Consider the following 27,362-nt stretch of genomic DNA (forward strand, 5'->3'; position numbering starts at 1 on the left):
AGCAACTAGTGGTGGGCCGTCAGGGCCTTCAAGGCCTTCTCTGCTGGCCTGCACAGAATCACAAAGCTATATCTATTTTATAATTTAATAATCTTTCATCAATACACGACATGTCTTATAATTTATAAAAATATTTTTCCCCATTATCTTATTTTCTCATTGCACAGCTACTGTCTTCCTCAGTTGCTCTGCTTCCAGTGCAGCTTGTTTTAAGAAGAGCTTTTATCCAATCAGATCTCACCTCTGTGTCTCTATGTAAGAACAGAGCCAGAGGCCTGCAGACGGAGGCCTGCATCCATGTGCCGTTTAAGTGAATGGAGACGATATTGTTGATTCTCATCGTCTTCAACCAATCAGATCTTTAGTTTGACATGTCGGGCGTATTCTTTGACATAGCGAAGCCTGCTAGCTGGCCTACAACTACGTCAGTATTAAGGGGCAGCTCAGTTTCCAGGTGCAGCGCTGCAGTGAGGCGCAGCGTGCGCTGTGATTGGTCAGTGGGCGAGCATGTGACTATTGTGAACTGAAACTGAACTTGCCAGCAGAGCTCAGTTGGAGGAGTAAGAGTTCAAATTGAAAGATATGGAAGAAATTATAACATTGTTAGGGTTTTGCTTGGTGTAGTTTATTTATTTTTTGACCGGCTGTGTTTTTCCGTGTGGCTCTGCTGCAAAATCTTACTTAGCGAGTAAAAGATTAAATGAAGGTTATGGAAATATTTGTGGAATTTCATATCAATGTTTGGTGGCTAACCTTCTCTATATTTAAAACCTTCACAAATATAAAGTTTAGCTGGGCACTGTAGTTTTTTCATTACGTTACTCAAACAGGAGTATATAGTGCATTTGTTACATTTGACTGTTCTGCAGTTAGACAGTTGATGGCAGTAACGCACCAACAAATGTAAAATGCGTCAAAGGCAACGTAGAAGAAGACTGCAAGCAAGCAAAAGTGGATGTAAATAATGTATCATTTTAAATGTTAAACATTGGCTTTGCAAATGTTTTAGGAGGAGGGAACTGCATTCAACACATTTTATAGACTACAAGGACCACAAGTTTGTTTTGGTGCGATACATTGAACGGCAACATAACTTTTGTTTGTTCACAAGAAAACTCCACAGGGCGCCTTTCAAATAATCTTCTTGTTCCTTTACTGTTAAATACAAATAAAATGGGACCAGACAGACTGACCTCGCTCATCAAAAGGCCAGCTCTTATCCTCTCGGGGTCTTAAGAGTTAAGCGCAGCATAAGAGGGTTAAATAAATACATTTGTTGAAATTTGGTCTACTTTGAAAGGAAACTATTCAGTTTGCTCAAGCCTCACTGATTGCAAAAATGTTAGCATGGTCATATACCTTGTTGTTGTAATTGTAGTTTAATGCACATAAGAAGAGTTGAGCAATAGCTTAATGTGAGTCAAAGGGAAGTTTGTAATGTTTTGTAAAACCCCACTGGCAAGATGAGCACATCCCCCCCCCCAATCTCTGACAGACCAACAAGCCTTTATCCCTTCAACCACCAGGGGGTCTACTACTCTGGCAGACTTCCAACAGCCCACTGTGTGTGAGAGTTCATGCTCAAGTGATTCTGTGTGTATGAACCAGAAAGAAGCAGACAGACAGACAGCAGTGCATGATAAGTGTATAAACAAAAGTGTGAAGTCCTCTGGCTATGTGCCTATGTGTGTGTGTGTGTGTGTGTGTGTGTGTGTGTGTGTGTGTGTGTGTGTGTGTGTGTGTGTGTGTGTGTGTGTGTGTGTGTGTGTGTGCGCGCGTGTGTGTGTGTGTGTGTGTGTGTGTGTGTGCGTGTGTGTGTGTAGAAGAGAGAGAGACAGGGGCGGAGATACAGAGGCAGAGAGCTATAGGGTGACAGAGCGACAGAGAAACTAATGGACAGCTAAAAAGTGTATGAATGCATGAATGAATGTGTGAACGCCTGTGGCTGTCTGCTGTGCTGGTGTTTGGGTTGTATTCATTTCCAACCTATACTTACAACAACACAGCCTGTTTTAATACCACTTCTCATACATCTCGTGTGTGTGTGGGTGTAAACAGCAGAAAGCTTACCATCAGACAGAAAGTATTCCACCTCTCCGCTTTTGCCCTCATCCCCATCTTGAGCCTGGAGCTGGTAGACAAACGTTCTCGCGGGGGCCTCAGGGGACACTACAGCCAGGTAAGGGTACGGCTTCATATTCCACTCAGGGACGTTGTCATTGACATCAGTGATCCTCAGCTTCACCTTGTTCAGGTACCAGTCCGGGCCTGGGGGATTGTGCAGAGATAGTGACGAAACTGTGGTTACTGAAAGTGACAGCTGTCGTGTAACTGTGTGTGTGGAGGGGAGACAAGCAGCCAGGAGAATCCGAAGCACCGACAAGCAGCGAGTCAACTGAGGGTACAGGTACGTGAGATATAAATGCTCTATAGTAAAACATGATGCTGCTCGTTTAGCATAAAGCTCATCATTCAAAATATGTTTGGGTAGGAGCGCTTCCTGGTTTGAGGGGCTCTTTGGATAAAGCTACAGGTAGACAAAAGATTACAAAAGAAACCTCCAAGGCACTCTCTTTCAAAGCTTGGGTCGGCACAATTGGAGAAACCAGCAAGAGCAAGCCAGATTTTGAAAGCATTCAACCGAAAAACCCAGCCCAGTGCTGCCTGCTCTTTTCTAACGAAGTAGCTAGCAGCACATGCGGGTCAATTGAAATGATTGGGTCGGCTTATTACAGTCCTGCAACAGCCACAGATACCCGATTTTTTTTAACTGCTTTTGTCAGAGCAATTGATTTTGTGATTGCTGTCGGGTAGTAAAAAGAATTTCAACAAGCATTAAAAAAAGGTTTCTAAAATACATTACCTCTCCTGGCTTTAAACAATTAAAAGCTTGATGCTGAACACATGTTTAAAGGGCCAGTGTAAGATTTAGTGGCATCTGGCAGTGAGATTGCAGATTACGACCAACTTAATACCCCTCCGCTCACCCCTCCCTTTCCAAGCGTGTCGGAGATCTATGGTGGCCTTCACGTAGTGTAAAAACACATCTACTGGCCCCTCTGTAGGGCCAGATTTTGGTTTATCTGTTCTGGGCTACTCTCGATACATGACGGGCTCTATGAAGAGGACCCACTCCTTATGTAGATATGAAGAGCTCATTTTAAGGTGAGAAAAATACAACGATTCTTACTTTTAGGTGATTATAAACTGTAAAAATATAATTACTATACTCCGTGTCTGCTAATAGATCCCCCTAAATCCTAACACACTGGACCTTTAAAAGACAGTGCCGCTGCGTTTTCTTGGTATTTTTAAAAAACCAAGTCATTCGAGTATCTGCAGTGGAAAACTGATACCACGACCGTCTTGAGTCAGCTTTGGTCAAAGCAAATCACCACACTATCCTGACAATTTACCCGCTATCTTTCCACTTCCTTTGGCTTCACCATATCTGCCGAGTTGTTCGTGGATGTCAGGAGTGCTGTTTGGGCCCATGGTGGAGGCTGGTGGATGTGACGTCATCCATCCATTCTCCATCAGGGCTCCCATTCAGGAATCCAGACATCCAGGTTCCCATGGGAGAGAGAGCCTCAGCCACAATCTCATCTACCAAGTCTGTGTAAAGCTACCTTGGTCTTCCCACAGGGGCCAAGGGATGATGCCTCATGGCTGCAGGCTTTTTGTCGCCTGCACACTGCCTCACTGGAGTGAATAAGAAGATTCCAAGACTCCAATTACCGACTCGCTCACCCTGAGTCTGGGCAGACTGCAAGAGTGCAAGGAGGAGCTGCGTACAACTGCGTTGCCGTATCTGTGACAAGAGCGTAGCGTGCCTTTTGCTGGAACTGATGGTAGTGGATCGTTATCTGCATTAAATACAATGACATCATCTGGAAACAACATGCACAAAAAAAAACCCTGACATTGTCACAGGCCCGATCTAGGGCACGTTTTGGGCAAACTCTATTCCTGCAAAGTGGAGCAAGTCACAGAATTGTGAGCTAAGACACGCTATCTGCAGATATTGGCTGATGTGTTCTTGTGTCAACATGGCATGAAGGAATGTCAGAAGAGCTGCCAACCAGTTCAGTATAGGCTGCGATCCACAAAGGCCATCTGCCTTACCCCTGAGAGGAAGAACCCCCTGCCAGGACAAACATATATCAACACAATTGCAGACATTTGACATCCAGGCAAGTCATCCCGTCACAACCAGCTTGCACACTTGATGCAGCTTGATGTCTCTTTCCATCTTCCTGTCTCTCTTTCACTCTCTCTCACACACACACACACACACACACACACACAAACACATAGCAGTGCACACTTACGCAGAGAGGTGAGTTACCTATGGGCTAAAAGTGACTATGGATTTCAAATCCCATTATGTAAAAGCGACAGAACCGGTGTGCTGTCGCTTTACAAAACAGTTCCACCTTGTCGGTTTCACTAATATTCTGTGAGATGGTGTGCCTTCAAAGTCGATTAAAGCCGATAATAGAAAACCATATGTTGGTAATGAGCGGTACAGGCATGCAGCAAATGGTATAAAGTCCTCAAACTGTATGAATTGCTCCAATTATTAATCTTTTACAGCACCTACAGTAGTCTTCGCTCAGATTAGTTGGAAAGCAGAAAATAGATGCTGAGATCACAATTTCTATTTCAACTGGCTTAAAGTTAAGATGCATTTTGATGGAAAATACAATGTGTTGCACTACAGACTAGCTGTGGAGTGTTCACAGCTGAAACATAATAGCTATAAAGTGTGTGACAGCTCCTAAAAGGATTGTTAGAGGGATAATAACAGAGGGAGGAAGGAGCTAGAGGAGAGAATTAATCTAGCTTTCTGCTCAGGCCTTAAAGTTGCTCTGTGCAGAGAAAAGTTCTGACTCAGATCTGACGATAGTTCGTTTTGGATAAATAGCCACTGTATCGCGGGGGCAGAGAAACTAATCAATGCTCAGATGCTGTCTGCTTAAAATGTCGACAGCGGCAGTTCATGCAATTTAAGCTAGATCATCCTGCCCTGTAAGACGGAACAATCCTTTGGTGACGAATAATGAGAAAGGATAAAGATTATTTTTGCAAAGTAAAGGGGTTTAAAAGGCACTTAATCAAAAATAAATCAGAGCTCCAGCACTTAACATTTCGTTCAAATCTTTGTGGGGAGCAGTGCAAGACACATTTCTTGCCTCCTGCTTGTTGGTGTCTTTCCAAACCATGTCTCTGTGGTAATGGCGGTGATGATTTTACAAGACTCCATCTAATTAGCTTGTTACAGAGAGACTAATCAGAGCCAAGGCAGATAATTAGAGCCTATCAGCTCTGGAATGATAAATGAAGAACGTACTAGTGTGTGTTTGCGAGGTGAGAGATCGCTTGTGTGCACGGGGCAAGCGAGAGTGCACGCTACATGTTCTCAGGCTGCAAGCGTGTGCGATTCCTCTCTGATCTGGTGAGTTAAGAGGGAGTGGCTGTGAGCGATGCCCCATGAGCACCATACCGACACCACCTGCCCCGCCTGACCGGGACAAAAGATGTGATCAAATAACCGGGCGAGGCTCCACTGGAGTCAAACATGCTTTCTGCTCGCTCAGTGTGATGAGAAGCCGGTCTATACTGTACGCCACAATCCCATAAGTAGAAGCGCATCTGGTGGATGACTAACACAACAATGTATTGGAAAAGTGGATGGCAGGGGAGCACTGTGTGTGTGTGTGTTTGGCCACGGCTCAGTGACTACGGTGAGTGTGGTGTGTTGCATGTGTGTGCACGCGAGTTGTGGGTGAGTGTGTTCTACATTACTGCAAGCCTGCCTGTTGATGTTTCCTGCTGTTAATCCTCTCCTTGGGTAGTTGCTATATAAAGCTGCTAAGTGGCTTGCCGGTATGAAAAAAAAAGAAGTTGTCTCAAGTTCTTCTGTGCACACATGTACACTGCCCACAGTGCAGATACACTGAGTGTGTGTGTGTGTGTGTGGGAAGGGGATGAGAGGAAACAGAGTGAAGGAGAGAGGCACAGACACAGAAACACAAATATCCACAGAGGGAGAGAAAGAGACAGAGAGGAGGAAAAGGCAGGCAGCGTGGAGGATGGCGTATTGTGTGATGATGAGCAATACAAGAACATTACGCGAGCACGAGGGAAGCACAACAAACAGCGTAAAACAACAAAAGATGCTGGGAGCATCCATGTTTGGAATGAAAACATACAGAAGCAGAGCGCCGACCACAAGAGGAGACAATTAGGATAAAGAACATACAGTGAAATTAATATCAGAGGGTTTTCTTATGGACCCCTTGTTCCTCCTACGTCCAATGAGGGAGGAAATTAAGATACAAAATATTTCTGTGTGGAATTAAACAAATTGCGTCTGCAAGCATAAATACCAATGGCCCGTGTGAGACATGGAATTTCAGTGGTGCTTTTCTGGCAGCGAGTGAATGGAAAGTGAAAATCAGCTCAATGGGGGTGTAATAAGGTACATTAACTGAGTGTTTGCAGTGTTAAGGAGGCTCTATTCTAAGCAACCCCCCCCCCCCCCCCATCATTGCGCTTAAAGCAGAGTGTGAAGCTGTCAGCAGGAGATCAACGCGCTAACAGCACCGGGGACAGATATCTATTAACTCAGGAATCCCGACACCACACACACTGGACTCTGCAGCTCAGAAAGGCTGACACACCAACCATGTAAACACACATGCAGGCATTTTCAACCCAGAATAATTGGAAATGGTAGACATCTTCAAGTTCCGCACTTTTTACTCCAAATCCGCAGAAAATCCATATAAAAGTGTTTGATAAAGCGGCCTGTATGTGTCTTTTAGGAACAATATTGACGGGATCGTTCGATTGATGCTTGAAAAACACAAAGATCACAAAGAAAATTTACGGTGTTTGTTTCCATCACTGCTGATCGAAGCTGGAGCCAATAAATAGCTGTGACTACTGCAGAGTCATTGGTTCCGGGAATGAATGCCTATTGTAACCTGTTTCCCACTGAAGACAAAAGCCAGATGTTAGTGGGTGTTCGTGTTATTTTTCCAATTGAGCTTATGGGGACATTTAGTGGTCCCCAAACCTTCAGACCATGTTTTAAAGCTTCATGTCTTTCAAAGGAACAATCATTTTCAAAATAGCCACCATGACTAAAGACGAAACACTTTTGTGGAAGAAAATGTCCCATTCACTTCAACACAATTGGAGCTATAGGGCTGCCTCCACAGCCCTCACAGCAGCTAACTCGCCAACGATTGCACTTCTTCAGCACTGAGATATAAACAGATAGAATAATAGAAAGATGCAAGAATGGATAAATGTGTGACTCACCAATCCATAGCAATACCTAAAATTCGCTATGAAGAGCAAAGTAGAGAACACAAAAGATCCACACAGCAGTAAGTATATATAAGCCCTAATAGTAATAAAAGGTTCTTCCACTGAAGACGTTCACTATATCTCTAATCACAGATGCATGCCGTGGTCGGCTCAAACCCTTCTCTGGTGGGCTCATTTTTTCTTGCACTGCAGTTCAGTCAAAAGAATTTTGTTCATAATTCAATCCATTTTTGTTATTGCCTAGAGCAGAGAACACTGTGCCCCATTCACTTCCATAAAAGGAGGATTTACAGAGGAGCAAGTGTTCAATGGAGATATGCTGGCACTGAATATGGCCTTCAGGGAAAGGAAATATAATTAGCTGAAATATTTTAAAGTCCATGTAAAACAACGATGGGAGATGATGTATTTGCATGTCCTATACATTAGGTTTTGCATAACTTAGAATATTTATAAAGTTAAATATTTTCAATTCTGCAACCTATCACTGTGAGACGTTTACCATCTAATATTTTACACACGTTCTCGATACCGAATTCAGAGATTATCTACTGCCTCCCAACGAATCTCAACATGGCGGTTTGCAATCAATGATAGACAACACTGGGTCAAGTTTCTAAATGATTCATTCATTATTCATACAAACAGTATGGTCGTCTGCATCCAAAACAATCCTCGCAAAAGTACAATTTGTACAAAACAGGGCGGCTAAAACTCTAAAGTTACAAAAAATATAAGCTCAAGCTTGGCTACTTTGTTCAGACCATTACATCAAAGATGCCAACATTTATATTCCACCTAATAGTTTACTGCAGTAACACCAGATTGTTGATAACGGTCATATTGTGTAGTATAAATCATCCTTTAAAAAGAATATGCAGAGGCAGTTGTTGGCATGCAGATGATATTGGATGTCAGGCGTGAACCCCGGGAAGAACGGCTGATCAGGTTATGGGCATCATTCAAATGAATAATGTTTTTTTTTCTTACAATCAAAGCAACAAAAAAACACACATAAGTTTACCAATGATTGGTTAATGACTGATTCCCATTCCCACTGCATACAGGTGTATGTATTTTTAACAGGAGAAAACAATATTGAATGCAATACAATACTTAATGTGCGCTGCTCTCCAGAGCCACAGGCAACGGCAGATAAGCACATTATAGAATTCTCAACAGAGAGCCTATATATGATTATACTCTTCCCTCTGTGGAATCCTCCATCCAAGGCTTAAACCCCCGTAAGACTGCAGGCAGTGCCTACACACACACACACACAGCTAATCTCAGACAGTGCATGCATGAACTCTCAGGAAAAAGCATTCAGTGTTCATTCAGTAAACTCAGGTGTCCCTGTGGTTTAAGGCAAATACTTTGTCAACGCAACGTTGTTCTACACCAACTTCACTGCATGTAATCTCGATCCCTGTCTTCAAAGGTTTTGTGTATCGCGAGTGTTATATTGACTAAATGCTAAAACAAACCTTATATAAAGACATATTTTATGACTGAAGTTAGAGTGTCTTTAGCCTCTGTTTTCACAGTGAAACTGAATATTTGAGCGGTGTACAGTTACCAGAGGGATTTAAATCGAATCCTTCGCATTTGATTGGATCACTGAATAGTGGGCGGATTTACAGTTTAGCACGATATGGAGCCACAGAGAGGACTCTGTGTCACTGCAGCCCGGGCAGTACATGCAGATGAAAAGGCCGCATGGAGAGAGCATTTAATATCAGCAAAGTTTCCCTTGAATTAATTCCACTATTAGCTACTACGATCCACTAAGTGCGGTTTTATATCACCGGTGAAGATACGTATACTAAAACTTTTTTTTACATATCTTTGGCATTTAAAAAAAGATATACGAACAGATAACACAGTCACAAAGGATTAAAACTGGGAAAATGTATTTTTCATTGCACTGGGTCTTTAAACACCGACCCTGTGTAGACTTAAACGTTGGCTTTAGAAAGGTTGTATCATGTATTGATAGCAGCTCACACAGTGAGCTTTTACTCGTGACACTAGCTAGCATCAGCAAATGGTCGAGCAGGATCTAAATGTTTCACTGTGGAGCATATTCTGGAGTCTTTTTAAGTACTTTACTATTATGCGTTTATTTATGTACACTATAGGTGTTGAGAGCAACAACATTAACAGTGGCCCCATCAATAAAGTGTCGCAGTGAGCCATGTCAGTAGGTGAGCATGCACATAACCAAAGCCCCGAAACTGTCTCACCTTCATGGAATGAAGCCATCTTTATTTTCCTGCTTAGACTAGTCAAATGTCTGCTGTGTTAAGACTGTGATTCTTGTCTGACAAAGATTGAATCATAGATTCTGCTCCGTTTGCATTTTCCAAACAACACCTGCGTGTGGATGCGTTGCCTCTGACATTGAGATTGTAAAGCTTGTTAACTAACTGAAGCAACATGCTGACCAGACATCATTTGAACATGAACCGACAGAAGAGAGGAGAAGCAAAAATACATCCATGACAGGAACCTTAGTCACTAGAAAATGACTCGTCACACTCCTGCAGGCCATAAAGATGAGGATACAAATTTGCCCAATCAAAATGTCATGTCTGTACTAAAACACAGGCATTCTTCCCCCCCATTGTGTGTAACCTTTTCAGGTTTTAGCCCAGAAACCTCAGTCAAACGAATATGCTGTACGAAAACTTTATTTTGTGGTCATAAGGAAATGTATGACATCCAACAAATACTTCAAGCACAAACCCCCGGTCCCTAGAGGTGTAAACAAATAACGGTGCATTCGTTTTAAGGTTGAAAATCCAGCAGTGATGAATTATAGTTATGGCATATTTCATAAAGGAGACTCCTTTTTGTCAGCAGTGTTTCTGTGTCTCACATACCAAGACAATCTGTGTCAAAATGTAGCCTACATCTTACGAGTATAAAAACGTAAAATGTCTTCATGGTTGTTGCTCTACATAGTAGTATGAGACGAGGGGATGAGCTGTTATTTTGCCCACATTGTATAGAATGCAAAAAATAAATGAAATGCAGTTCATGTACTTTTTGAGTTGTTTCAGTCTCGGACTTCACGGAGCCCTACGCTATGTCTGATCAGTTTCCGTGTCAATAACTGACCCAACTAACCCTTCTGTAATTTACATAGTTTAAGGGTATTTTTTGCTCTCAGGTAGGAGGAATTTATAGTTGGCACCGTTGAGATACATATTTCATAACATCTCCACAAAACGTTTCGGATTTCTTTCAAGTCAATAGCTGTCAATGGAGCCAGTTCCAATTTCCCATCGCATCGTAATGTTTGGCTTGCTCTTAAAAGGAAAGTGAGTCATGCTGCCATGGATCTTTATAGTCATGTTATTACAATTCCAAGACACAAAGGCCTCAGCGTCATGAGAAGATCCATGGTTAAGTCTGTTTGGTCGTGTTGCCTCACGTCCTACATGACACCTTATTTATCGTTGACTTTGACTGTAAATTCTTAAGAAAAAGCTCTGATCGTGTCTGAAAGACTACAGTGACAATACTTGTTTTTTTCACAAACACTTCTGCGTTGAGCTGCATGTATGGAAGACATACTTTTGAAACATTCTTCAAACATTCACATTAGCTACCAAACAAAGGTCTGTTGATTGGTTTTTCCATGCAGGCCTCAAGGTACAAACACTCAGCTTGATTTTGTCTTGGTCTCCCCCGTATTTACCTTGGCCACAGTATGTTGCAATAAAGACAAATGATTGATCACACAGTTATCAGCCTCTTCCACACCAAATGCTCAAAACTGTCACTTTTCCAATGCCTGCCACATTACAAACCTCCACATATATGAGACAGCAGTTATTGTACCCTCCTGCATCAATAAAGAAATGTCAAGAACGCCGATCGACCGAGCATATATTGGGTTTTTCATCCAACTCAATTTATTTCAGGCATCCAAGGCTCCCAAATTACACAGGATAAAACTCTCCCAGTTGAATCATCAGCACAAACAATACAAGCTGAACATATTTGAACTGAACAGAATGGATTCAGTTGTTCATGTGATACAACCCACTCACCTCCTTAGAACGCCAATGTTATGAGTGGAGAAAGGTGCTATACGTAAAACAAAAATCAACTTTAAGGGGACATCTCTTATAGTATTTTTGGGAACAGGACTTTGAACTTAATATTTCTCACAGTAGGCTAACGTTTCACTAGCCAGGCTAATATTTTCCACAGGCTTTGCGCTAAGCTAACGTCGTACGAAACACATCCCTGACCTTCAGCGTGTCTGCTCTAGGTGCACAGAGATGATGTTGATATTGACATTCTTATCTGCCTCTGCCTCTCGGCAGCAGTGCATACTAATTCCCCCCCCAACTGTCGCAGTGTTCATTTATTGTGTCAAGCTGGAGAATACAACTGGTGACAAAACATTAGAAACGCAAACAGTGAAGCCGACACAAAGCGAGAGAGTTGCACTAACACACATAAAAGCAGGCTTAATAGTCCACTCACCATTTCAGAAAATGCTAAATAGGCCTTCAAAGAATACAGGACCCAGAGTTCCCAACAGATCAATATCAGTCCTACGGCATAATGAGGGCAGTAACAGGTTGACTGTTGAATGATGGGTAATTAGGATTTCAATCGTGTCCTAAAAGAAGACACAATGTTGCAGTTTGTACATTTCTTTAGGCAAGTGGCTTCAAAGTTCCGAGGCCCTGATTGAAAATGCTCGACTGTCTATTATCTCTTATCTAGACTTTGAAACAGTTGAAACAAAACAGCTTGTTTTTTTCACTGGAAATATTCTGTAAGATTTCTGTAGATTGGGAGTTGAAAGCTCCCGTTCCCTTTCTCCATATCTATCTTGTTTTATAAGAAGAAAAGATCTTCAGGCAAAACTTGATTGGAAAGCAACATAAGAAGCTTAAATCTCAGTTGTATAAATGTCATCCAGCTCTGTTTTCTCTTGGTGGGCAGGTGAAGGTAAATAAATCAATTGAACTTTTTCAAATTAAATTAAAGTGACAAGTGATTGACAGTGTGTGGGACTCCTTGCTTCTTCTCAAATGAAAGTGGGGAGAAATAACTGTAGAAAAGTATGAGGTCTCATTTACATAAGCACTGCATTAGTAGTCAAGTATTGTATCTTCACAACTATCTGTGATATCAGACATAATTATACGTCTGTGAAGTATGCTCTCTATTCTCAAATCTGTGATGGAACACTGTAGCCGCTATCCAAGCAGGCACTTACTGTAGAAATAATATGCTCTCATGTATACGTACAGTGCGCTGCACTCACCCACCGTTTCCACCCACCAACCAACTACACTACAAAAGACATGGATGTGCAACGGCAATACAAGTTATGCAGACATAAATTGTTGTTTGGCGGTGGACGTAGTGGGTATGCTTTCCCAACGTGTATATACTCCGTGTGTATGTTTGTGTGTTATGTACTGTTTGGTGTCGTCAGAGTATTGAATAGTCTCTTGTTTGTGCGTTCACGTGTGTTTGTGGGCTTTCACATGTGTGAAATTGTCTTTGCATGTATGGATGTGATGTCAGCCTGGCGTACTTTGTGTGTGTGTTCACTGATGTGTAACAGTAGCTGTGTACACGTGTGTTTGTGTGTGTTTCCAGTCGAAAGCAGATGCGTGAGATGCTCCTATTCACCCCCTCAGCTCATGCCTGGGGTTAAGTGGAAAGTGGAAGGAGTTCAGAGAAACCCAATGCAGTTCCAGACAAAAACAAAAAAATGTCCTCAAGGAATAGTGAGGGTTGGGTTTGATGTTCGTGAAGGTCGAAAAGAGAAAGAAAGAGGAAAAGGCAATTGAAACTGTGTTGCTCTCTTCCATTCCAGCCAGAAACGTGCTCTGTTCATATCGGCTTTCATTTTGTCATTGGTCTCTATCAGCACCCGTCTGTTAGTGTGTGTCAGACAGCTATCTTTCTCGCTCTCCCCGGTTTGATGATAGAGAGGTAATTATGCTTTATGACGGTGGGACTCTAGTGATGAGGATGTGAGAGCTGAGAGCGTGTCAGGGTAGGAAACAGTGAAAAATAATTTGTGTATTCCTCTGCGTGTACACATAACAGCACACATCTGTGCCTTTTCTCTGTGTGCCTTCGTATAATCGTGTGTGTGTGTATGTGGAAAAATGTGGGATAGGGTCCAACTCCTGCCGCTGTCCCCATCACTGAATGGGCTGTTAATAGAGAGTAATGAGGGAGTACTTTCATGGCAGATGTGCCCTCCCAGAAATTCTGTTTTATCCCGAGACTGTAAAGCTGACCCAAGCGAGACATCAGCATGCACGCAGCCACTCCCTCGCTCTGATTAAGCTCTGCATGTGATGCGGGATTTCGAATGGTTTCTTCGCTAAGTTTGCCTAACGCTGCTGTACCCCAGGAAGTAAGAGTAAGTATCATTTCGACATAGCACCTAGAGTCACATTAAATGACAAAAGCCCTGGCGGTGTCAGCCAGGGCCAAAATCTGTTAGAGGACCATCTTCTTCACTGGAGTGTGAAATTATTTTAGCTCTCTGCTCATTATAGGATTTTAAAATGCATTACAGTTAGGGATTTTATGGTGTGCCGCGGCATTAATTCAATTTGCCCCATTCACGGTTTCTTATTATCATGCTCAGTTCAAGCTACAGGGGGAGGAAGCTGCTGAGCAGTGCTGCCTTATCTCTAAAGGATATAAACTACACTACCCAGCTCAATCAGAGCCAGCACGGACTGCTCCATCCCTCCATCCACTTTTCCTCTGTCTGCCCCTCTCCTTACAAATGCTGCTTCCTGTAGCGACCCCTATCTCTCTTTCCGTCCTCCATTCCTCTCTCCATTTCCTTCCGAGTTGGTGATTGATGGGGGTTGTCCTCGGAGCCCTTTCGATACCCTTTCCATAGAAGCGCATATATAGGCAAAGAAACAGAAACACACACACAGACAGCCCATGCACAGTTAGAGATGCCAACACACACAAACACATACGCACAGCTAGACCAGGGCCAGGCAGAAGCAACAGAGGGAGCCGCACAGATATAATGGGGAAAAAAGCAACGGTCTGTGGGTGAGACAGCATCAATCTATCACTGAAACCAGAACCTGGGTCTGTGTTTGTCTAGCAGAGAGAGAGAGGCATTCTGGGAACACCCTATCTCTGTCTGTTATTGTGCTTTGGTACAATAATGCGTTGCATTACTGCAAATGTATTCCTGAGAAAGTGCAGATCATTATTATGGAGCAGCAGACTCTGGCAGTGTTCCTCCAATGTAAACACAGAAAAAAAAGAACATATGGGTTTTCCATTGTCTGTATTGCACATACACACACATGTGGACAAAGAAACGCACTGCACTAGTCACATGCATTCAACTGTAACTCAGCATGTGACCTGGCTGATTGGTAATGGGGGAAGAGGAAGAGAGGATGAGGATAAAGTCCTCATTTAGATATCTAATCCAGTGAGCAGTCTGTCCTCCGAGGGCCATCATCTCCCGTCATTACCAGCTAGATTAAACAAGATCAATGTTTATCACCCACTGTGTGAGAGAGAAAGCAAGTGTTAAACTCCCCCACCTCATCACGGTTTATCACAATGTCTGCTATCTGAGCTACATTTAAAAAAACTGAAATCTATGATTATGTCTCCCATATGTAAAGACCAACATGAATCAACTTTAATGCCCCAAATCTGTGACAATGTTCATTGACATTGGATGAACATGATCACATATTAACATCTTTTTTAAACTCATGCGCCATTAGTCGGATTTACTGTAAATATACTGTGATCTCGCACTCAATCCAAATATGATATATTTTCAACCTCACCGCTATCTATCCGAGTTTAGGGATATGATGTGGAAAATGCCGGCAGTTCTTTCCGATGTTTTCTGTATTTTCTCATTTCATGAGTCTAATCTTGTTTCAGTCCAGTTTAAATTGAGTGTGTTTTACAATGCGGTAACAAGGTAATCAGGCCTGTCTCAGTTCAGTGAAAGAGAGAGTTAATTCAGAAGGTGTACGGTTGTATTTTTCTGTTTAGGTGTAAAAAATGGTCCTCGTTTACTTTGTTTATTTTATTAAAACAGCAAAGAGAGCTTGCGGAATGAAGCAGATCGCCACGCGCAAGCAGGACACCCCTACTTTCTCGGTCAACATATCAGGCCTGTTGAATTATTTCTTCTGCGGATTACATTTACCATCAGCATGAATTGGGCATCCACATAAAAGGTGGCAAATGTTTCCCTTCAAGACAGGCGGAGTGACTCATTTGTAACTTTGAGCGCATGATTTTTCATGTGGTTAACTGAACATTTAGGAACAGATTCTCCATTTAGCGTTTGACAGATGCAGCCGTTTCTCCGTTTCTTAGTTAATGCGCATTCAAACAATTCATGATTGAAAAGACATAAATAGAAGCCGTGGTGTCTGGCAGAAAGGGCGAGAGTAATTATGAGTCGATAACTTGTGAACAATTATGTCTAAACACCCTCTTGTTTTGAATCTTTTTCTTTGTTTCATTTTGAGTAAAAGGTCTTATGAGAACTGCTGCACACACTGTGCACTCCGTTCCAGATCTTGATCCTTAATGTGTGGCAGTGGCGCGTGTCTATGTGTTTCCACAGCAAGGCTGGCACCACTAACGACGCAGCAGCATCCCTATCCCATCCTTCTCAGCACATCATGAGACTGTAGAGACCATATGGTATGATTATTCCACAGAATTAAGCCCTACACTGTCGAGACAAAGAGGAAGATAGAAAGAAGACATTCAATGGTCCAGCTGAGAACGGACACAAATTGGGTAGCTGGAACAACAAAAAAAAAGAGAAACCCTCAACGGACATGCGCCACACGCACACCCGCCAAGTTTGGAACAGACATAACAGAAATGTCCAAATACAGATGGAAAGAACATAACAACAGCACGCGATCAACAGTCCAAGCCAGATCACAAAACGAACACAAATGGTCTTTTGTATGTGCTCCTTTGTGCTGTTTATACCCTCTGTTTGCATATCTCTCTATAGATATGCAACTCTCATACACACACAAACACGCTCAGATTCCCATTTGAAAGTGAAACGGCCAATGTAGCCCATGCTCCCTCCTGGAGGCTCATCAGCCCTGAGAGGTACTACATTTCCTCTGCATCAAAAACACCTGCTACTGTAATAACTCATCCTCTGGCTGTGATGGAGTTGTAAACCGTCTCCCTGTTTCTTGGAATTGATTAGCAAACCGAACCAGGAGATGGACGTCGTCTTCAAACACATTGTCTAATCTGAGCTGCAGTCCCCTCTCCTTCTGCAGAGTATTTCTGTTTGCAATACGAGAAAATGTCTTGCTCTTCATTCTAACATCTCTTTTTGCATGGCAGTCGTTTTCATATTTTCAACAAAAGCCACGCTCACACTGCAAATTGGTGTTGCGCAATTCCTGCAATTCCTGCAATTTGCGCGCTTTCCTCCGAAGCAAAGTTCATGGCATGTCAAACCACATCACTGGGCAGCTTGGCCAGCCATGTGATCTGTTTTTTTTCCCAGCATTAAACATCTCCTTGTGCACAGTTCAGCCAGTAAAGCTTTCAAAGTTGTCTGTGACCTGTGTGTTTATCAGTGCCTCTTTTGGGCCACCGAGAGTGGAGCCGCAACCATTGCTATGCTTAGTTAATTGTACCTTTGGGTACAAAAAGGTTGAGAAATTCAACACCAAATAGATAAATAAGCACAAGCATTGAATTCCCATGACATATCCCAGCGCAAGCTCCAATTTTCCCTTGCTCATTCTAGCAGTCTTGTCTGAAAGGCTGATTCATTAGAGTGCTTCGGGATAGTTCTTTCAGCCTTCGGACTCAATCACACACCTATCCACGAGTTTGTAAACTATCACCAACAGTCTGTCACAGCCTGTTCTGCGACATATAAATTGTTGTTTGAAGTGATGTTTTGTGACTGGGAGCAAAACAGCTTTGGGTTAATCAATAGCACAAAATCAATTCAGCTCCTTAGGGGAAAGCCACAGAGAGGCTATCCGGCATGCAAGGGTGGAGCCAGAACACATGTTTTAAATGGACAGGGAAAATGGCAGGTGTGGAGTAGGGACAGCCAGGGAAATAAACTGTTCCTGTGTTCATTACTAATTATTCCAAATTTGGCAAAACACAATCGCAGAAGATTAAATTACTTCAATGAAACCCTCAAACCTTTGTCTCCAACTGAGTTGGTGTCAGCGCATCATGGATGAGATTGAATAAAACCAAACCTTCTCAGTTGGCGATAAGCTCATTGTACAATGTGCAAGTCGTCCTCATTTATCACACAGGTAGACACCAGGTTGCACTGAGGCATTCTGGGAATCTGTGCCGTTGGAGGTCAGCGAGACTTTTACCTGACAGCGACTGCCTCCGTGCAATGTCTGGAGTTGACGAAGTCTGTGGTAATGGGCATCAATAATGCAGACCCTTGGCTAAATAAAAACTCCATGTCGCCACGACTGTCCTCTCAGCGCTGTGCCTTATGCAGCACTCACATCTCCTACCACACCTCACACAAACAGCGTCATTTATTTGGGTCGACTGTTGAGGTTTCTGCTGTAATGAGATGTGCATTGCTCGTGTAAACAGAATGACAGACAGTGTACACTGTGCGCTCATTTCACATCTTCGGCTGTATAATTGTGTTTTGGACAACGTGTCCTGCTCTGACATCAGCATATACACGCGCAGATATTTTCCTCCCTGTTTCTCTGGTAGTTCCGCCAATTTGATCGGCTGTGAGGGTCAGTGGATCAAGCAGATCGGACTTGACTGATTCACGTCGAACGCAAAAACACGCAAACGCTATCTAGATATCTATTAATAATATTATATTCAATTTGTACCAATTGATCCCTCTACATGCTACACACACTGTTCCTTGAACAAAGTAATGTTTTTTTAACCCAAAACACAATCTTCCTCTAGTCTAAACCTAGCCTTGTCAGCAGTTACTTGACAGATAATGTCGTCCTGCAGATAGGGGTGTCAGATCAGAAAATGCTTCACGAAGGGCGATGACAAACAACTTCTTTTGACGTGTTACCTTACATAACAATGATCCCAGTGAGCTCCAAATTAAAATGTCTCAATTGGCAGCTGCCCTAAATGAAGGTATCGTTTCGGGTGAGAACACACAATATTCAGTCTTTCTATCTCTCAATCTTTTGCTTTCTCTCTTAATGCCCTTCCAAAGGTATAGGTCATACTTTGTCCCCCTGTGCCCTGTGGCCATCCACTCTCCGACAGAGTACATGCACACCTCATTCCCGTCCTGCCACCCTAATAGTTTCTCACTTTCTGCCCTCTAACCATCTGACAATTATGTTTCACCAGGCTGACCTCTCATCAGCAGTACACAACTCCCTGCCTCTGATCTGGCTGCCCTTTACTTATCTTCAGTCAAGCTCATAGGCACACAGGGAAAAACAATCTCCCACAGACATGCATTTGCACACTCCTTCCATCTTTTTCTGCCTCCATCCTTCCTTGTTCTCACTTGCTTTCACCTTTGCCTCACTTAACCCTCTTGGTCACTCTGTGACCATGCCCCCAGCATTACAGCTTGTCCTGACTTTTCTGTGCCCCGATAGTAGTGCCTTGTACCCACTTTAAATATCTCTTGCAGGAGAGCTACTTTCATTCCTCTCCCTGCTTCCTGTTCTTAATCCCATCTTAAAAAAAACAAAAGCTGTGGCACACACACACTCCCCTTCCCTCCTACATGGCATCAGATACATACTGGGACTATAGAGAAGAGAGGGCTGCAGGGATGCTGCTTAGACACATCCATTTGATATCTGAGAGACCACAGAGCAGAAATCAAATGCTGCAGACATGTTACAGTTTAACAGCATGTTGTCAGGCAACACATCTGAAAATCTCTGCTTCAGGGAATCTGGATACTGAAAGGACAATGATAACATTTAACACAAGCACGGACTGATACTCAAACTAATTTACACAATAAGATTTGTACATGTGAAGAAATGCCTCGTATGCACATGCGACCCCACATGCTCACAATTGAACACACATAATAAAGCATAATCACCACAGGCATTCTTACTAAATTGAATAAATGCAGACAGCTTTTTTGTGAAATTGTTTTCTACTTCAACAAACAGCCCCACAGTCACAAATTACAAACAAAAATGAGATCGGGTCTCTTCTCAATTCATTTCACATCACAAGATGAATATGCAAATACAGTAGTGGTGGTGGTGGTGTGGGGGGGGGGGGGGAGTATGAAAGGGAAAATTGGATTAAAGTCAGCATGAGGCAAGATGCTGATTATGAGATGGAGAAAGGAGGAGAGACTAGGCCGGAGAGAGAGCAGAATATTGTTCCCTGACAAACAGGCTGAGGCGAGGTGATTACCACAAGCTGAATGCCACCCTGCCCACAGATACCCAAAGGAGAGGGAGAAACCACTACGACATCGCCCACTCCAACTCACAAAGGACTGCACCACTTATTCAATACTCCTCCTGACACGTCAAATTCCATACACAGATTCATACTCAGGTGCGAAGAAAATAATTCTTTGGGTGGGACAAACCAACAGCAAAACGCAAAAAAAAAAATAAATCCCCAACAATATAAATCTAAATCTAAAGTGACGTCCTCTGTGGGCCAGCAGAAATCCTTTACAGGAAGAGCTGTAGAGGTCCCTCACTCCCTCTCCTCAACAACAACACCACATAACCAGTTTCTGTGAGTCATGAGTCATGGCCTACTTCCATTACTTTTTTCCCCTTCTTATACCGCTGGTTTGATACACAGAGGCTGTGTCAGAAAAATATCACTTCATTGTTTTCTCTGGGGATTACTGGTGTACTGAATCTAGATTAGCAGGTAAATATGTCTCCAGCATTAGCAGGGGATCTCGTCAAGGGGAAAGGAGGAAGACTGCCATGGGCCCCTGAGCAAGATAGTTACACAAAATAGAATGTATGAGTGAGAGGAACAGTGTCAAAGCTTGTCAGGGGGTCGTGAAATCCTGTCTATGCACATGCGGTAAAGCCATTATTAGATCCCCCCCTCCCCAAAAAAATATCTTATCATGATCTTTTACAGCGATCTGAAAATAATGCTCCATACATGCACTCTGATAATGAGTTACACAACCTATACTGATTACCTAAAAGAGTTTCGAGCACAGTAATGATTCAAAGAAAGGAAATGAAGTAAAAATGTTTGTTTTGTTTTTGCAAAAGAGAAAGTAATTCCTAACTTTGTGGGTGTCATTAAAAAGCAAGTGGTGTAATGAATCACAGCGCAGTGATGGTAATATGCAATATAAGAGTATTACTTCAGGAATGAGAGAGAGTAAAGAAGAATCCCAAACTGGTTAAAGCAAAGTCAGTGTTTACACTGAGCGGCCGTATGTGACAATATGTTGCACGATTACATTAAATGGCCGATATCTGCAGAAAATGGCAATCACGACGATGACTAATTATATCAGATATGAGAGATATGGTAAATTATCTTAATTTGATTCATGACTAGAAGCAACCACATTTACTAGATGTAGGCCTGTGTATCTTGACAAACTGTGCATTTCCTGGCTAAATTGTGTGCAAACAACTGTGGCACTCTGTCCTAATTTGACATATTTATCCCTTATGATTCAACATTTATTCAAATAAAACATCTCAACCTGGATTCTGATTAATACAACAGAATTCCAAGACGGCTCACTCTTCAAACAAATCACATTTTAGAGGCATGGGGGGGGGGGGGGGGGGGGAGACAGAGGATGAGTTTTTGGTAAGCACATTTTTTTTCAGGTAAGTATGTCAATGAGCATGAACCCCATACTGAGAGTAATCCAGTGCTGCTGCTCCATCTCCCCCTTATCTGCAGCGTGCCAGAATAATTTATCTGAGATATCTAAGTGTCGAACTAGACTTTTTAATCTCCATTTGAACAGCACAAATAACCCCTCTTGTAATGGCTCTAATCATAACGATGTGCCCACTGCCACCTTATTAACATAAGAAAGCCTCGCACCAGTGGGATCTGCATCTCATGCCCATTAACCAGCTAATGAACACATTCACTTCACATTTAGTAAATCTACATTCACCAGTTAATAACCTCAGCGCTCTTTTCCCCACACGGACTGCAACGAACATGTGTGCATTCTTAGAGTTATCCAGGAGAGTAAACAGAAAATCAATAAGGTAGACATTTACATACAGGACGATATGGCTTTATGGTAATTGTGGTAATAGTAGTTGTAATAAAAGTAGAGGAAGCAGCAATTTTAGTTTTGGAGAAGAAGAGGATGAAAGGCTAGATTTTTCACCATTGGTACATCTGTGTTAGAATGAAAGTGACACACAAGGTGTGTGAATGAAATGAAAGGAAGACTCAACAATTCGAATAGAATAGAATCCTATAAAGATGCTGCGAAAAAAAGAAACCTGACTGTACTGTTACGAAGGCACCAGGCAGTACCTGTCTCTGAGAGGCGTGATTTCACCTCTGCTTCAGGTTTTTGACGTGCTGTGGCTCTGGATTGTGTCAGGGTGTGCCTATCATTTTGTCCACTCCCTCGTATGTGAATATTGTCGTAAATACTGTTGTGGTTCGCACTGAATGCCACTGACTTGAATATTCTTTGAACTGCTGGCAGACTGCTGCCTGACAGTGTTTCCTGTTTGACATGCAGCAGGTGACTGTCAGCACCACGGGCAGCTCCATGCTACAGAGAGTCCACGGTTGGGAAATAAGTCGAGAAGATAAAACACATGGGGCCTTATTAAAACTGTTGTTATCGTGCCTGGGGTCGATTTTAGTTTGACCGTGCAGTCTCACACTTGCATTCAAAACATACGCCTACAAAGACTCACATATACAAAGCATCTCGCTCATTCTTTTCTCTCGCTCTCTTTATTTGTGTCTAGGAACTCCTTTATCTATGAAACGGACAACGGATTTATTGCAACACCCAAGCAAACCCACAAGCAGCGGTGAGAAGCAAATTCACAAGCGAGATTAGGGTTGAATCTTTTAAAAAATAAATTCGAAAAAACGGCTAAAATGGACTCATTCACTCAGAGAGATGTGCATGCAGGGATTGGGAGTGAGACAAGCAGAAGAAAGGCCTGTCCTCCCAGACTCGCGTCAGGATTCTGTCTGGAAAGCTGTAGTCGCAGGATAAAGAACATGCCATGCCTTTGATCAGGAGAGATTTTTCGCAGGTAAGAGAGGTAAAATGGTGGGAAAGTATCTGAATATCTGTCAGGCTGGAGTGGCTTATTTCTGTTAAGCATCTGTGCGGAAGAAAATAAAAATTCTCCTCACTATTTTTGCTGTCTCTGAAAAACCTCCAGACACCCTATTGCAAGAACGTGTCCCAATCAGGCATGCAATTACAATCTAGAGCATGCTGCACAATGTAACAGAAGCAGGCAACTCGATTGAAAACAGCGCACACTGTTTCCTGCACACTGCGTAGCTCAGTTACAAAGCAAATCATTTTAAATTCCTTGTTTTTTGTTTTCTTTGCTTTTTAAGAAGTCTAACTTTTGGAGGAGCAAAAACAAAACGTATACATTTGATACACAGTAGTTTCACCTTTCCTGCAAGAATTCGAGAGGTTGCCTGGCTGTGGCAGTGCTCTGCTCAAATCCCTGGGACTAGAGAGTGAATGAGAGGAGGATTCGAGGGGTAATGCCAGATGAGAGGGAGCGAGGGTCGCAGTGGTTTGCCACTCTGCAAGGATTAGCTCTGAAAACAACTTCACAGTTGCAAACTCTGTCAATCAAGGACATACTGCAGCCGGTTCACAAAACACACTTAAACATAAACTGGAGGAAAAAAAAAAAACTTCTCCCTGCAAATGAGCTTGTAATATTCAACCATAATTGAAATATCTCATGCATATCTTAATTAATTGGATACATTTTGAAATCCCTTTTTTTTAATGTATTGCAATGTTAGAGCTCATATTCCAGATATGTGGCTGGGGGATGATAATGAGGCACACCTGTGGAATGATGTGCCGCAGCTACACTGACAGCCCTGTATGGATATGATGGATATGGCAGGCCTGCTGGGGCTCCACTGATGACGGGTGATGTGTCCAGATGGCAGAACAGTTTTACCATGTGCATGTAATGTGCTGAATGCCATTAAAATAGGGCATCTCCACAATGCAAATCATTTCTTGGGAAAGGGGGGGGGGTACATGGCCTCACTTTAGTGCGGATTAATGGAGGAATAATACACACCTCGTTTATCCTGAATCTTAACAGTGAGCTCCAGGAAAGGCTCTGTCTCCCTATCCAGCCTCCTGCTTATCGTGATATCTCCGCTCTCGCGCCCCACGGTGACCGGAGAGCTCTCTGACTCCGGGTAAAGCAACTCGTAGGCGGCTGACGGAAACCTGGTGGGACTCAGGCTCGTTATGACCGAGCCAATGCTGGCGTCTTCAGACACGTTGAGGGAAACCACTGTGCCTGGGTCAATTAGATCCCTCGGCGACCGTCCTCCCCTCCCTGACCCCGCTACTTCAGCGGCACGAGTAGCCCACCGCTGTGGAGCAACAGTAACCACTACACTTTTACTGGTCAGAGGGGGCCACCCGTGATCTCTGGCAAACACATAGAATTTGACTTTAGAGGGGAGCCCCAGGATAGAGTCAACCAGCAAAACTTCCCCTGTTTTCGGGACAACGTAGAAACTGCCATTTTTGGGGATGGAAATGTATGTCAACTCTGCGTTATTGCCGCTGTCTGCGTCGACAGCCTCCAGCCTGTAAACCACGCTACGGAGAGCCGTGGTGTCATCTAAAGTTATGTGAACGGCGTCCGCGCCGCGAAAGGTCGGCTCGTGATCGTTGGTGTCCAATACGTCCACTTTCACCGACGCGACCTCGAAGACGACGGACTCCGAGGCGCAGGTCTGGCAACACAGACCAAGTCTCAGCAGGTATTCTGAGCGAGCCTCTCTGTCCAAAACCCTGGAAGTTTTGAGCATTATATTCCCCCGCTTGTGGTGGGCGAAGGCGCGGAAATCGTCGCTGTCGTTTCCGTACAGTTTGAAGTGCATCCCGGAGAGTGGGCACCATTTTTGCGCGTCGATGCGCCTCGCCGGAATGCTCAGTCCGTTTACTTTAGAAGCCGACGGGGAGTTCTCAAAAACATGCCCGTGGAAGAACGGCAGTCGCTCCCGTGTTTGATGTCCAGCAGCCGGCGTCAGAAGGCAGCATAACAAAACACCCCAAATCATGTTGGTGGCAAGTTATGTGCCCCTCAGGGGGGGTTGGTGGAAAATCATTAAAACAGAAAATAGAAACACTTCCTTCATAGTTATCCACGTTATGATCCTTCCAGGAGAACCCCCCTCCCCCCCCCCCCTCAACTTAGAGCTTGTTCATCCTAAAGGAGATCCGTCTCCGGTCTCCATGCAGCTGCGTTCAGGCAGTCCACAGCGCTGCAGGCAGTTGGCTGTGCTCGTATCCAGCGTTCAGCACCAGAGCACCGGACAGCGCCAAAGCGCGGGGGCGTGGCGGCGCACTAGGGACGGAGCTCCTCGGTGAACCCCACCCTGTGTGCTGGTCAGGAGGGTCCCCGCCTCAAACCTCTCCGCTGAGCCTGTGCACACGCAGCAAGAGCCTCCCCAGCTGTAGAACACCGCTCTCAGCGGCAAGAGATGGGGACAGAGAGAAGATCACTCATCCTTCCTTTCCAGAGAAAGTCGAGTTAACACACATGCTATCCTTCATGCCGACGCTCCGGCAGGAAACAAATACTGGCTCTGGTGAAGTAGTCAGGGCTGCCTTGCTCAAGAACACTTCTACAGTTGTTGTTGAAGGAGGAATTACTGGTGCACTGCACACTCATCGGCTCCCTGCCTGTCTGAGGAAATGGATCCACGAGCTAAATCCCTCTTTAAACTTCAGGTTACAGTTCTTTCAATGTTCTGCATTTCTGCAATCACATCTTCACACAATCACGTTTCATTTACAGATTGAAAAAAAAGAAATTCTGGAAAATGCATAAATGTATGCAAAAATGTAAACTGTGTAAACATTAAGACAGCCTTGCGTGGCTCCATTTGTCTTTGCAGCCAGTGTTATGTGCACACCAGAGTTCACATTAACATTGTCACCCTGATTGCTCCTCCTTTCCCTCTCTGCTAAGCTCCCGAGCACCCAGAGCACTCTAAACCTAATCTGTAGGTGTCTCCTGCTAATTCCCACAGACGGAACATTTCCAATTCACCTCACTTCTCTGACAAGTCAGAAGACTAAATATTACACGGACAGCAAGGCTAGGAATTGTCAAAAGATGAGGAAATAATGGGCTAGAGAGCCCGGCTGTAAACTCCCATGTCATATCAACCTTTACTTTCGACGTGCATGAATCAATATCCATATGCATTGAGGGTGTGAGACTGGACCGGTAATTCAATGCCGTTCCTCCGCTCACACATTGGCTACATCTGTATTCAGTTTGGAAACTCATCAAAGCTCCTGTTCAAAGATCCTTATCAATTTGCAACCCCAATCCATCACCGCAATTTTACCCGAAACCACTCTCTGTTCTTTTCAGGCAATAACTCCGGTAACTGGCGGTGAGCCCCCAGGCAATTTTGAATCACAGCCTGCAGCTGGAGCACAAAGCTCATTTTGGTTGATCGCTTGCATGGCGCAAGCAAGCTGTGGGCATGCGTCCCCACATCCCATGAGCCACACTCACTGGTGCTTTCACGATCTTTGACCCCAGGTAGGAAAGGCAGCTCAAAATATGTCCACCAAAACAGCCTCAGACCAAAATGTGACAGGGAGGGTGACGATGGCCTCTAACTTCTCTTTGAACTTCCTATAAGTGCTTTCATGAATGCAAATCAAAATCCTGTCTTTTATCGTGTTATCTCACATGGTGAAATTCACCGTGACCGGCAGCATGGCAGATAGCTGTAGCAAAGGCTAATTCAATCACGGGGGCCAGGCCAGGAGTGTGAGGGATAGTTTACTTGAGGGTTGCAGCAGTCATCCACCGAGATGAAACGCCAACATACACTATATAAAAACAACAAAGCTGTAATTCATTTTTTTTCTTTTTTTTAAATCATGAAACGGTCTCATCATCCATCTTCTCCACCAGATAACGAGCTGCAGGGCATTAAACGAAAAACATCTCGCTGAAGAAAGCGGCCGACGAGCATTAGAATGCTTCATGCTTGCTGAATAATTGACTGAATCCATTCCCTTCACTCAAACAGAGGCAGACATAACCTATGAAGGCCAATGCTGAGGCCTTGTGGCATTTAAAACATTCTACCTTTTGCTTGTGTGCTCCTTAGAGACAAGGGATGATGGGATGGGGGGAGGGGGGGGGGGGGTGAAGGTCCCACACTGCAGCTTTTCTGTTCTGTAAGTTGCAGGTTGTCGATCATTATTCCTGGAAAAGCCGGGTAAAAAAAAAAAGGACAGGAAATGATGGAAGGTAGTGTTAAGAGGAATTGGCACCAACATCAGTTAATAGGCAGTTTACGCTACAGAGTAAGTGGAGTTTAAAATAGACTGTTCAGCAAAAGTCAATGAAATAATTGTCTGAAACAGGCAGGTTTATTGAAGAACGACAGGGCAATTAACATGGATGACTAAGCATCCAGCTCTCTGGTTGCTATTCATCTGTGAACATTTACAGTGAACATTTATGAAAACCTTACACCACATGTTCCCCAGGATGAGCTGCAAAGAGACATTGAAACAACCATGACAGCTCTGTAGTGCCTTGCATTGTAGTGTTGTCTAAGAGCCCCTCAGGACATTTTCGCTCATCACAACCTGACGGAAAAAAGCATTTAGGAGCTGGATAAATACAAAGACATTTCCCTCATGTATTAGGTACAGCTAATTAGATTTGATCTGCGATCCCCTAAAGGCGTCTACCACCTACTGTAGTATTTAAGCTGTGCTGTAGAAACCAAAAGTGTTTATAAATAGAGGT

The 27,362-nt window shown here is 43.5% G+C and overlaps 1 protein-coding gene across 1 annotated transcript in view; it reads right to left on the minus strand.

The window, feature by feature from the left end:
* Positions 1-24,633, minus strand: part of LOC306777905 (neural-cadherin-like) — a gene marked incomplete at both ends in the record, with an annotated part of 74,098 nt that extends 49,465 nt beyond the window's left edge. The window contains 2 exons of the mRNA XM_079269212.1: positions 2,071-2,268; positions 23,634-24,633. Coding sequence (XP_079125338.1) covers positions 2,071-2,268; positions 23,634-24,633 — 1,198 coding nt within the window. The remainder of the gene's footprint in view (positions 1-2,070; positions 2,269-23,633) is intronic.
* Positions 24,634-27,362: the final 2,729 nt, after the last annotated feature.

Source organism: Melanostigma gelatinosum (assembly GCF_949748355.1).
Source record: "Melanostigma gelatinosum genome assembly, chromosome: 1".
Lineage (NCBI taxonomy): Eukaryota > Metazoa > Chordata > Actinopteri > Perciformes > Zoarcidae > Melanostigma > Melanostigma gelatinosum.